At 42.1% G+C, this 11506-nt stretch overlaps 2 protein-coding genes across 5 annotated transcripts in view; both read left to right on the forward strand.

Annotated features, from left to right (window-relative positions):
• The window catches only part of otud5a (OTU deubiquitinase 5a), a 42443-nt gene extending 41026 nt beyond the window's left edge, over positions 1 to 1417 (forward strand). For 3 of the 4 annotated variants that reach the window (XM_035381473.1, XM_035381471.1, XM_035381472.1), the window contains exons 8-9: positions 112 to 228; positions 994 to 1417. In XM_035381473.1, the coding sequence (XP_035237364.1) occupies positions 112 to 228; positions 994 to 1115 (239 nt within the window). In that variant the 3' untranslated portion in view covers positions 1116 to 1417. The remainder of the gene's footprint in view (positions 1 to 111; positions 229 to 993) is intronic. The other variant, XM_035381474.1, reaches the window with a different exon arrangement.
• Positions 1418 to 2393: 976 nt separating this feature from the next.
• Positions 2394 to 8331, forward strand: pim2 (Pim-2 proto-oncogene, serine/threonine kinase). The gene is made up of 7 exons (XM_035381475.1): positions 2394 to 3408; positions 3671 to 3771; positions 3910 to 3960; positions 4833 to 5053; positions 5513 to 5682; positions 6041 to 6217; positions 6379 to 8331. The coding sequence occupies exons 1-7, from the start codon at positions 3345 to 3347 to the stop codon at positions 6531 to 6533; spliced, it is 939 nt and encodes a 312-aa protein (XP_035237366.1). The 5' UTR covers positions 2394 to 3344; the 3' UTR covers positions 6534 to 8331.
• Positions 8332 to 11506: the final 3175 nt, after the last annotated feature.

Genomic DNA, 11506 nt, shown 5'->3' on the forward strand with positions numbered 1-11506 from the left:
AGTGGCATATCACGTGCGTATCGAGCAGAAACGTTGGGCGTAACGCGCGGACCCCGGGGTTTGTGCTGGCTGCAGTGTGCCCGACGCCAGTGTGCTCTCGCTGTCTTGCAGGTCCCAGCAGCCAGTCGTGCGTGGGGCCGGACAGAGCCACTTCCTCTTCCCTCGTGTCTCTGTACCCCGCTCTGGAGTACCGCGCCATTATGCAGGAAATGTCACCCACTGCCTTCGGTAAGACGGTTCGTTCTCCGGGAACGCACAAGGGCAGGCAAATTGCCCGTTTCAGGTTTCAGAACCACATCTGACGGTCGGCCATTTTGAACACCTGCGCTCACGTGAAGTCGTCTTCTGTTTGCGGAGGGGAATGGATCAGAGGTTACTTGTAAGACTATAGTCTTGAACCTGCTTTAATCCGGTTGAGAAAATACATGAGGTGCACTTTGATGCTCAACTAATGAGAGAGTCATTTTCTCAGTTCTTAACAGTGGAGGCGGATGCCATGTTGGCGTAGGCTAGTGCCGCGTGACAGAACTGATCGCTTCTACAGACATGTCTCAATTACCTTTGCGTTGAAATCTATAAAAGTAGGTGATTGGGTGATTTAGGTTTTATACAAGAAAGACCACCGGTGGCAAAAAAAAGTGGAGCGAAAGTGAAAAGGAATGCTTTTTGGCTTCACACTAGACAACTGCCGGTTTCAAACATTACAGCCGACTTTGTGTTGAAACTTGCCAGGTGCAGAAGCGTCGGCGAAGAGCATGCAAACAGTTCCAGTATTTGAATATGACACAAGCCGAGGGAAAAAAGGATCTTGAAGGGGGGCATCCCTTGTTGATGTAGTGGGTGGCGATCTTCACAACTCGATCGAACGGAACCAGCCCCCCCCCCGCCCTTTTGTATCGTTGTATTTTGTGTGCTAATTTATGTGCACGTTTACTTCTTTCACTGCAGAAATCATATTTGTGTCCTTTTTTTTTTTCTTCTTCTTTGCTTTAGGCTTAACGGACTGGGAGGATGATGAGATTTTGGCTTCCGTCTTGGCGGTTTCACAACAAGAGTACCTCGACAGTATGAAAAAGAACGCGATGCACAGAGAACCTTCCCCAGACAGTAGTTGATATTGGGGATGGGGGTGTTGGTTTAAAAAAATTTTTTTTTAAATCAACTGGGAAGTAACAGAACAGAAAAAAAACTCATTTTTTTCTCAGTCATCATAAATATCTTCCAATCTTCTCTTTTACTCTTCCCATCTTTCCATCTCTGACTCTTCTTCACGACGTCTATACAGTACCATCATAATCAGCCTCTCCAGCCCCTTCCTTTATAATACCCTTGACCACCATTGGACTTATTTAGGTGCATGTTTAAAATAAACACAACGAACATCATCATAGAAAATACAAAAAAAAAAAAAAAGAAAGAATTAAAATTGTAATAATGTCATACTTATCTTCTTAATGATTAATTAATATAATTTTGTTTTATTTTATTTTCTCTTTTTTGGGATGAAAAATACTTGTTTTTCTTGGAATAAAAAAGAAAACTTTCTGAAGAAAAATGCATACTTTCATTTATTTACCTTTTTCCTGTTTAATCTGTTCCATTAATAGAAAACCAGTCGTGTAAATAATTGACCAAAATTGTATTCTTAATTGTGTGAAACGCTATAAAACATATATATATATAGAACTATGTGCAGAGTGGTGGTTGTAAGTATTTGTGAGGTTTTTAAACATGAATAGGCCCATAATTCAGTCACTGTGTAGTCTGCAGTCATTTGAAACATAGTATGTATCATAGAATTTGCTCTGTGGAGCCAACTACATTTTTCCCCCTCCCCCGAGCGTAATGTACCTGAACCAGAACAGAGGACTTTCTTCGGATGCACACCATGTACTCTAATTATAACATCACTCAACATTCCAGTCGGGAATGATTAGATTTTGACTGCTTATTGCCGGGTGCCGTGTTAAGTGTTTCGTGTACAACGGCATGTTTCGTACGCAATGTTTCAGTCCAGATCGCCCATCGTCGGCAATGCTTCAGCATTTCACTGGGCTACTGTCAGAGGTAGCGCCAGGGATTCTGGGCCCCATGAAAAGAGCCCACATTGGGCCCCCTCCACCCCAGAAAAGCCTATGTTCTAATATTTTCTGTGGGTCCCCTTCAGTCAGGGCCCTTGGAATCATCCTAACTATGATTCTATGACTATCATCACCCCCCCCCCCCCCCCCCCCCCCCCCATGGCACCCCTGGGTAGCACGGGGCTTACGATCTAGATGTCTAAATCAGTTTTTTTTTTTTTTTTTGTTCTTTATGAGGAAATCGCACTGAGGCCAATCCAAAAATGTTACAAAAATGATATTTTTTTAAAAAAGAAGAAAAAAAATGTGATGCCCTTTGCCCTTCCAAGTGGTTGGTACAGTACTGTGTAATACAGTTATTTTCAAATCCCTAAGTGATGTGGTGCAAAAACTAGAATGAGTGTTTTCAGTCAAAAGATTTTGTAAAAAAAAGTTGTTGCAAGTAAATTTGTTTCAATGCAGTGAACGATTCAGAACCATTTGAAATGCCATCGTTTCTATCCACGCTGAACTCTCAGACGTTGCAAATTCACAATGTCCATAGCACGTTTGCAAATTCACGATGTCCATAGCTATAATTTCTAATGTCCTTGTACATGTTACCGACTTAGATATGTTAAGCCATATACTTGATATTTAGACCACCATAATAGCGTAAAGTATAACACAACCAAAAAAAGCGGCCATGTCACATTCGTTTTGGGATGCAACCGACAGTTTATGTTAGTTTAACGTGAATTTATTTTTATCAGTTTGCGAACGCGGGAAACCCAGGTTAGCCTATTTGAGAAACTGTTGAAAGCAGAAGCTAAAAAAAACCACAAGGCAGTAACCCGCCAGAGCGCATTCATTTACTGGAACGTTGACTGAGCGGTTAAATTCTGAGAAAAGGTATCTATTGTAGGTGTTAACATTAAATATTTAAATCATGCTCCGTTTTGATTGGATAAAGTTCAAAATACACAAAGCAAGTCAGTGGTGATTGGGCGGATGTGCGAGTGGGGCGTGATTACACATGTAAACTTAAAAACACCAACAAACTTTGAACGAAAGGAAAATCGAGTAGTCTCCGTTCAGATGAGAAGGCTTGTCTACTAACGCAGTTGAAACAATTCGCGGTGTGGATTTTATCTAGCTTTTTCTCCAACAGATTTTGTGTCTCCTCGGTATGGACTACTATTAATTTTGAACTGAAGCTTTCACTGCGACATCACTGCTGTCTTTCTTGGATAACATTGATCTTCTTTGAGCTTCGATTTGAAAATGTTGGACAAACGTATGGATGACCTGTACTTGCACCAAGTTAACGACGTTAGAGGAAAACCTGGTAAGAAGAAGCCGTCTACGTTAACTGTAATAACGGACAATTCTCCGTAGCCCAAATGGAAAGTTGTTATGTTTAACCTCCTGTATCGCTAACGTTGGCGATCAAACTGGACAGCTGGGCACCAGTAACTTAGTCTAGTAGTGGGTGCTAACTAGCAAGCATTGCTGTAAACGATAACATAGTCTAGCTATGGTAAACTAATGCTGCGTATACCAGGCAAGCTGCATTTACTGTATCTAACTAAATGTTTTCATTTTCGTAGCCAAGGAGCCATTTGAGAAACTATATCATGTTGGTGCGCTGCTGGGAAGCGGTGGTTTCGGGTCAGTTTTCGCTGGACAACGCATCGCTGACGGCTTGCAGGTAGCTAATTGCAAACTAATAGAATAACCTTTGTGGTTTTTTTTTACATACCTGTCTTGAAAATCAACTAAAGAATACAAGAATACTAAAGATGCTGTTCACGTTGTAATTTTAACGTTACTTTATTTCTTCTGATAGGTGGCCATCAAGAAAATTTCTAGTGACAGGATACAGCAATGGGCGCGACTGGTAAGTTGTGTTGTGGCTAAAGAACTCTGCAGCTGCTGTAGCCTACTACTTGTGACTGTTGCCATCTCTAACGATAGGTCGCTACAGTAGCTAACACCTTATTTTTAAAATGCGTTTTAATATTAATAGTCTATTCTAGTATACAGTACTGTAGCGTACTATAGACAGTTATCTACCTTCCAAACATTCAAATTATTGCTCATTCGTAAACAGTGATTATATTTTAATTAGCGGGGAGGCGGGGTAATAATATTGCTAATAATGATGATAATGATGGTAACTAAAGAAACGTTGCAGTTTCATCTGTCGTTGTATGCCCGTAAAGTTGGCTAGCTGCTTAATCTGTGTTTACAAGCTGTCCGTGGAGTCGTGGCTACGTGCCAGAATGTTGATGACGCTCGGTGAAAAAGAGCGATGTGGAAATTCCGCATCGGGCCTCCCCCTCCCAGAAATAGCGTGGTTTATTATAATAATCCATTGTACCCCCCCTACTGGAAACTAAAAACAATACCAACTGCTTCCATTTTTTCTATCCTTGGTGACGTGGCAGTGACGTGTTGCGGGGTTTTCAAAACAAACTGGAAATTTGCACGACGGCTTTTTCCTTGTAGCTTTCGTGTCGATCCGGCGAAGACAAATCCTTAAAATGTAGTTTGTTTTGCATACAAATACTGAACTACTGCAGTACTACAGAACATTGTTGACGGTATTTAAAACAAAGTTCAGTCGCCGTTGGAAAAAGCCAGTCTAGTTCAAAAGACACTGAAGCTTGATGTTATCAGTTTGAGCGGGCTAGATTGCAAAGAGCGTCTTAAATGTCACAGACTGAACGAATCAGCTGATCGTGTTTACACAACCTGTGTCTATTGCAGCCTGGCGAGGCCGACCTGGTTCCCATGGAGATCGCGCTGCTGCTGCAGCTGGGGGGCGGGGCGGGAGCTGGCCATCTGCACCGCGGCGTGATCCGGATGCTGGACTGGTTCGAGATCCCCGGCCAGGGCTTCCTGATCGTGTTCGAGAGGCCGCAGCCCTGTCAGGACCTCTTCGACTTCATCACGGAGCGCGGCGCGCTGGAGGAGCCTCTTGCCCAGAGGTACGGTAGCCTGTCAGTCAGAGGTTAGGGCCTATGGGCTTGAACCTGCAGGAACAGGGAATCTTCACCCCCGAAAGAGTGAAATAGTGGTGCAGTACATTTTAGACAGGGCTCTGCAGTGCTCCCATTTTAGGAGCATTTGCTCCTGAAAGCTGATGTGTGCTAACTGGCAAACTGGCTAACTTAGGAGCACATCTCCTAATTGGGGTTTACTAGGGTGCTTAAAAAATTTTCAACCCTTGAGGAAAAAAGAAAAATGGTAGCACAGAACCCTGTTAGAGAGTGTAAGGTTGTGTGTTGGTGCGTGTTGTTACTGAGTGTAAGGTTGTGTGTTGTGTTGTGTGCTGTGAGAGTGTAAGGTTGTGTGTTGGTGCTGTTAGAGGGTGTAAGGTTGTATGTTGATGCTGTGTGCTGTTAGCATGTGAGCTTGTGTGATACTCAGACTGCTGTGTTTTTCAGGTTCATGAGGCAGATAGTGGAAGCTCTGCAGTTCTGCCAAGCCAGGGGCGTGGTCCACAGGGACATAAAGGATGAGAACGTCCTGGTGGACACCCGCACCGGGGACGTCAAGATCATCGATTTTGGCTCCGGCGCTCTGCTCAAAGACTCCGCCTACACAGACTTTGAGGGTGAGTGAGATCTTTAGCCCAGGGGCACCATGAAAAGCGGTCCATCTCATATTTATTTAAACCTTAAATTGCTTATTTCCAAAGAGTGGGAAACAGCGTTTGTATGTTCACACCAGTTCATGTGTGATTAAACAGAGACGCGTGTTCAGTTCTCCCTGTGCTCTTCATGTGTAATTGAACAGAGACGCGTGTACAGTTTTCTGTGTACTGTGCTCTTACGCATTGCGGTGTCTAACGTGGCTGTTCAGTTTTCCCGGTGCTCTTACGCATTGCGGTGTCTAACGTAGCTGTTCAGTTTTCCCGGTGCTCTTACGCATTGCGGTGTCTTAACGTTGCCGCGCTTGTTGTCCCTGCGCAGGCACTCGAGTGTACAGTCCCCCGGAGTGGATCGTGCACCACCGCTACCACGCGCGGCCGCTGACGGTGTGGTCGCTGGGCGTGCTGCTCTTCGACATGGTGTGCGGCGACATCCCCTTCGAGCGGGACGGCGAGATCGCGGAAGCCAAGCCCAGCTTCACCAAGCGCGTCTCCAGCGGTGAGTCTCAAGCGACTCTTTCACTTCGTTATCTTCGTTTTTTGCCTATGAGAGCGCGCGCAGGAACAGTGCTGCTCAGAATGACCCTGTGCTTGCCTTGCTGAATAATGCACACACGACGAGCCAGACCAGTGAGCCCCTGCTGTTCTTTCCTCCCGCAGAATGCCAGTCTCTGATTCGCTGGTGTCTGGCCTACCGGCCAGAGGATCGGCCGTCTCTGGAGCAGATCCTGCTCCACCCCTGGATGGAGGCCGCAGCGGACGACTGTGGGGACCTGCAGGGAGGGGACGGCATGCCCAGCCAGTCGAGCCTGTGAACTTTGGGCTTTTAGGAAAAGGGTCTGGGGGAAACTTCACATGCCTTATTTACGACTGCCAACTCCGATTTATTAATGCACTGGTTCTCTCCACCTCATCTCTCCCCCTTGAGTGAACATATTTATACTTTAATTTAAATCGTTTTAGTGTCTGAAGCTTCAGCAATAGTTACTGTTGATGATCTTTGTGGTGTTTGAATAGGGGGGTGAAGTTGCAACTGTAACAGCAGTTTTGCAAAATCTGAAAACAACTAGAAATAACTAGACTCTAAAGATAAAGGTTTGAAGGGTTTAAGCCATTGTCGAATTACACAATACTCCTTTGGCCACATGCATCATTGTGGATTTAAATCTTAATATTTTCTATTTATTTGCTGAGCAGTTATTTATTTTCAAGGGTGGTCTATCTATTTATTTAAGTCTTGGTAGCGCAATGGGCATGTTGAAGTTTCCCGTATTCTCTTCTGTTTTCTGAAGTCTGAAAACGGCCGGTATATGGATTAGCTGAATCTGTGTACGTTGCCATGTGGAGACCTGGTTTTACAGGTTATTAGAAGCAGTGGCGTTTGGTACCTCAGTTTTATGAGGGAACAGTGACTCGTATTTCCGTTGCTCCTGATAATGGGTGGAAGTCCACTCACAAGAGGAACACGGCAGAAAAGCCTTCATCTCCAAAGAGCTCCTGAGATCGAGTCGTTGCCAAACTGCATCTTGGGACGTTGAAGCCACCCACTGTGGAGTTATGGAGGGGAAAACCATGTGGACTCTCACAAGGGACGTGGTCGTGCAGTTGGCTTCTGAGTCCCTCACATGTATAGATGTGTGTGTTTGTGCGTGTGCTTTACTTTACATGTTTCGGCACATCTACTCATCCTCGGGTGATACAATCGTCAAAGTTGCCTGGAGCAGTGAACTGGAATTCTGAAAGTCACACTGAACCAGGAAAATGAAGCCTAGTACAGATTTTTATTTTAGTCGAACATAACTGTACATTGTCTCCAGAAATGTTGAGTCAACTAGTTGTGTTTTTTTTGTTTACACTGAGCAAGTTATTCAATCTGTGTCTCAGGTTAAGTCTGAATGTTTACCCAGAGAGCCAAAAACAACCTCGTCTGCCTCAGGAAGCCCGGCGTCAGCAGGCCCCAGAACACAGTCTGCCTTTGAAAGCCGGCTCTCCTACGTTTGCTTATTTATTTGTTTCCTTTTTTGGCGAAAGCAGGAACCTTTTGGACCAAACGTACCCTGTTTTTCACCGAATTCTGTTTTCACTTTCTCCTGGCCACTTACCTGTTTAAATATATCATGTGGGGAAGTAGCATTGAACGCTGGGTTTAGCTGTAATGCTTTGTAGTGCCCACATTAGGTACTTAAAACAGGTACAGTTTGGATGTTCAGTTTATAATATCCACTCATGATTTCAACACATGCTTAAAATAACTTTTCTAATACCCTGCCATTTGATACCATCTTTTTGGGAGGAAAAAAGAAGTGTTCTTTTGTTGAAAAGTGGTTGAATTATTCAGAGTGTATTTCCTGAATTGTTGTTCAATAAGAAAACAATTGCACACGTTTCAATATTGACCAGTTGTCAAGGAGATGGGGTTAAAACAACATGATGTTGCAGTACTTCTTCTATTTTAGGTAATCCTAGTTACCCACTAGGGTTGGAACAGTTCTATTTGTTGTAAATACTTATGTATTGTTTTGTTGTAATGTGACAATTGTCACATTTTATGTTATATTTAAATGCAAAGACAAATTGAATACGTTATTTATTAAAATATTGTTTCAAAGAAAATAACTACTTGTCAATAAAATATTTGAAAGATTGATTTTTTTCTTCAATTAATTTCTGTTCCTGCTTCTATCACCCCCAAAGGATAACACAAGTTTATATTCTTTGCGCTTCAGAATTAGCTAATTTATCTGTTCCACAATAACAGTGGACCCACACATATAGTGACCTATGTCTGAAAAAAACTGGGGGCAAAAAATGAATTTTTAGTTTTCCAGTGAATGTGCGTTGAAAGAAAATATGCACGTAGGCATACGTGCCTTGGGCATTGATAAGTGGAAATGTTCGAGAGCCTGGATTATAGCCAGTGAAGTGCGTCATACCACATTTCACGTGACTAATTCCAAGGAAGTTGTACTCTACATTGCGGGAGGGACGGGGGGGACGCACGTGAGGCAAAAAAAAAACGGCAACAGAAAATAACTAAGTCATTCATTTTACTGCGTCCCCTCGCTTTAGTTGTGCGACCGCAGCTAAACAGCGCCATCGCGTGGGATGTATACGAATTGGAATTTCATCAAGTGCTTATGGGACAATGTTTGCTAACTTGGTCTTAGCATTTGTGACATTAATGTTATAACGCCACTTGAACAGTGCTTGTCATACAATTTGTTTTTAAAGACCCTGAACAAACACGTTTTTCTAATATCTAAAGTGTTCATTCAACAACAAAAAAGGCATACTTTTATTTCAAAATTTATGAACATTAAAATAAAAAAATTCCTTTTTATGAAATGCCATTTCAGAACAGTAGAGCTTGAGATGACATGGCGTGTTCATTCTGCAATGGATATTCATTTCAAGCTCGCTACGCGATTTGCATCCTACTAAATGATTCACTGCTGATTGGTTGAAATGTACCCTTATTGGTAAAATGGTCTCCGGAAGACCAATACCAAATCCTCTATGAGCAGTATAAGAACTTTCAGGATAAATAATAATAATAATAATAATAATAATAATAATAACACCCTACAAATAATGCTATTGACTACACAGGGTAATAAATTAAGAAACTAGAATGTCCAGTTCTGAAAGGAACAATGATAATCTTGTTAGCAAAAATCCCAGAAATGTTCTTAAAACATACAGGTGATCGGGGTCACATCTAAATCCAAACCTGCACAAGGTTAGGACTGAACCACACCAAAAAAGGGCATATGAGCAGAGGTAGACGGATGCAAATGTATAGCCACAGGATCAGAAAGGAAAGCACAACAATGATGCGTTTGAATGCCTGCAACAGCATTCTCAATGAGTTCAGTCATTGGCTGAATGGCTATCAATGCAACAGCCACGTTTTTCAAAATTTATGTCATTGTGTGATCAAAAGAGAACACAACTAGTAATAATAAGCTACTACTGTTCTCTTCTTCCCATAGACTGTCTTTCGCAACTCTGTGTGTAGATTCGTGTTTAAACACCACGCTATTTTGATTGTCTGTCTCACAGGTGCATCCAGTATGTCAGTAACTTATATGTATGTGTGAGAACTGCTGTGCTGAAGCCCTGACGAAGGCAGCTTGCTGCTGAAACGTTGGAGATAAAAATCTGCATTGGAGTAAACAGAGTGTGCGAACCTTCTTTCCTTTCAAGTTGTATATATAGACACACTATTGCAAAACATTTTTACATTTGTGAATTGTGCAGGTCAAGAGTCTGTATACATGTTTATTATTATTATTATTATTATTAGTAGTAGTAGTAGTAGTAGTAATAGTAGTATTATTTTGTGTAGTTTGTGACATCACCAGTTGTGCATCTCAAACCACGTCTGTCCCTCCCACACTTGTGCATGGAGCTGTGCAGCAGGATCGTGTGCAGACCCATACCGAAAATTCCAGCTAAGACCAGCTGGGATTCCAAGCAGGTTTAAGATGGGTTAAGCTGTGTTTTCTGCACTGCTAGCTGGTCTGTGGTTGGTCAAAAGTGGTCTCTAGCTCAACAAAGCAGGTAGAGTACGCTGGTGGTCCACCTGATGGGCTAGCTGACCATATAGGCTAGTCAGCTGGTGAACAGCTGGTCAACCAGCTAAAATCAGCTAGGAGTGTTGAAAACACAGCTTAAACCAGTTTAGGCAGGGCCATATGTGGATGTGGTCCTGAGGGTCATATCAGACTGCTGCCACTACTGTTTTGTGGTTCATTTTTCTTTGACATTTTCCCCACTACCTTCTCCTCTCTTTGGAGATTATTGTTAATGATGAGCTAAAGTATAATACATATCATTAGCTACACCAGGAGCCTAATTGCAAACCACTACAGCAATGCAATTGCATACAGGGTTTCCCGTTAAACAAAGATATCACCTTGAGTATCCACTTGTAACATGACAAATCTCCAGTAATTTTCTACTCTCAAAAGGATAAACGATAACATGAAACCATAGAACAAACAACTTTGTGTTACTGCTAAATAATGAGGAAAATTTGACAATTCGAAAGTATTTTTGTGGCAGTTCTGACCCTGGTTTGTCACAGTGACAACGTAGCATCAGGAAGCAGCACAAATAAGCAGGACACGCTCTTGTTGCTCAAAGTATAATAAAGTAACAGTATTTCTCTCTTAATGCCACCCTCTACTCTCAATAGGTTAACAAGAACCAAAGAACACAACTTCATATTACAGGTAAATAATAACTAAACTGAACATTTCCAAGTATTTCTTGGCACGTGCAAAGACTCTCAAGCATGAAAGGTGGAAGCCCACTGGAATGGATGTGCATAAAATGGACTGGATATACATCACTATCGAGCATTGAAAGCTACTACACTACTGCGATTTTCTGCAAGATATTAAGCAGCAAGCACTTTACAAATAAAGATAATGCCTAAAACGTTTTTATTTGATTTCTTTGGTATGTTTTTCCTAGTATGTTCTGTGTCAAGGTAAATTACTTTATTTGTCGTTTTGAACATAGCATTATGATTGGCTAAGCCTTCTGAGCAGAGAAAGAGTGGTGAATAAGGTGAGAAATATTAACTTGGAAAAAGGTGTAGTATTTCTTCGAGGGGTGGATGAAAATAATTGATTATGTTCATTGATAAACATGTTAATGCACTTTGAATAGTGTGGATATAAACAAACATATAATATTAGATGGCTCGATTAAGTGAACCATGCTTGAACAATGGATTAATCACTTATCTTTATATAGCAGAGAGTGTGTTATGTTCCCT

The sequence above is a fragment of the Anguilla anguilla genome, chromosome 11 (genome assembly GCF_013347855.1).
Source record: "Anguilla anguilla isolate fAngAng1 chromosome 11, fAngAng1.pri, whole genome shotgun sequence".
Taxonomy (NCBI): domain Eukaryota; kingdom Metazoa; phylum Chordata; class Actinopteri; order Anguilliformes; family Anguillidae; genus Anguilla; species Anguilla anguilla.

Excerpts from the sequence above, each read along its gene's own strand:
- pim2 (XM_035381475.1), top strand. The coding sequence starts at position 3,345 with ATGTTGGACAAACGTATGGATGACCTGTACTTGCACCAAGTTAACGAC. Across the intron at positions 3,772-3,909 it reads GCATCGCTGACGGCTTGCAG|GTGGCCATCAAGAAAATTTC; the intron begins GTAGCTAATTGC and ends TTCTTCTGATAG. Across the intron at positions 3,961-4,832 it reads TACAGCAATGGGCGCGACTG|CCTGGCGAGGCCGACCTGGT; the intron begins GTAAGTTGTGTT and ends TGTCTATTGCAG.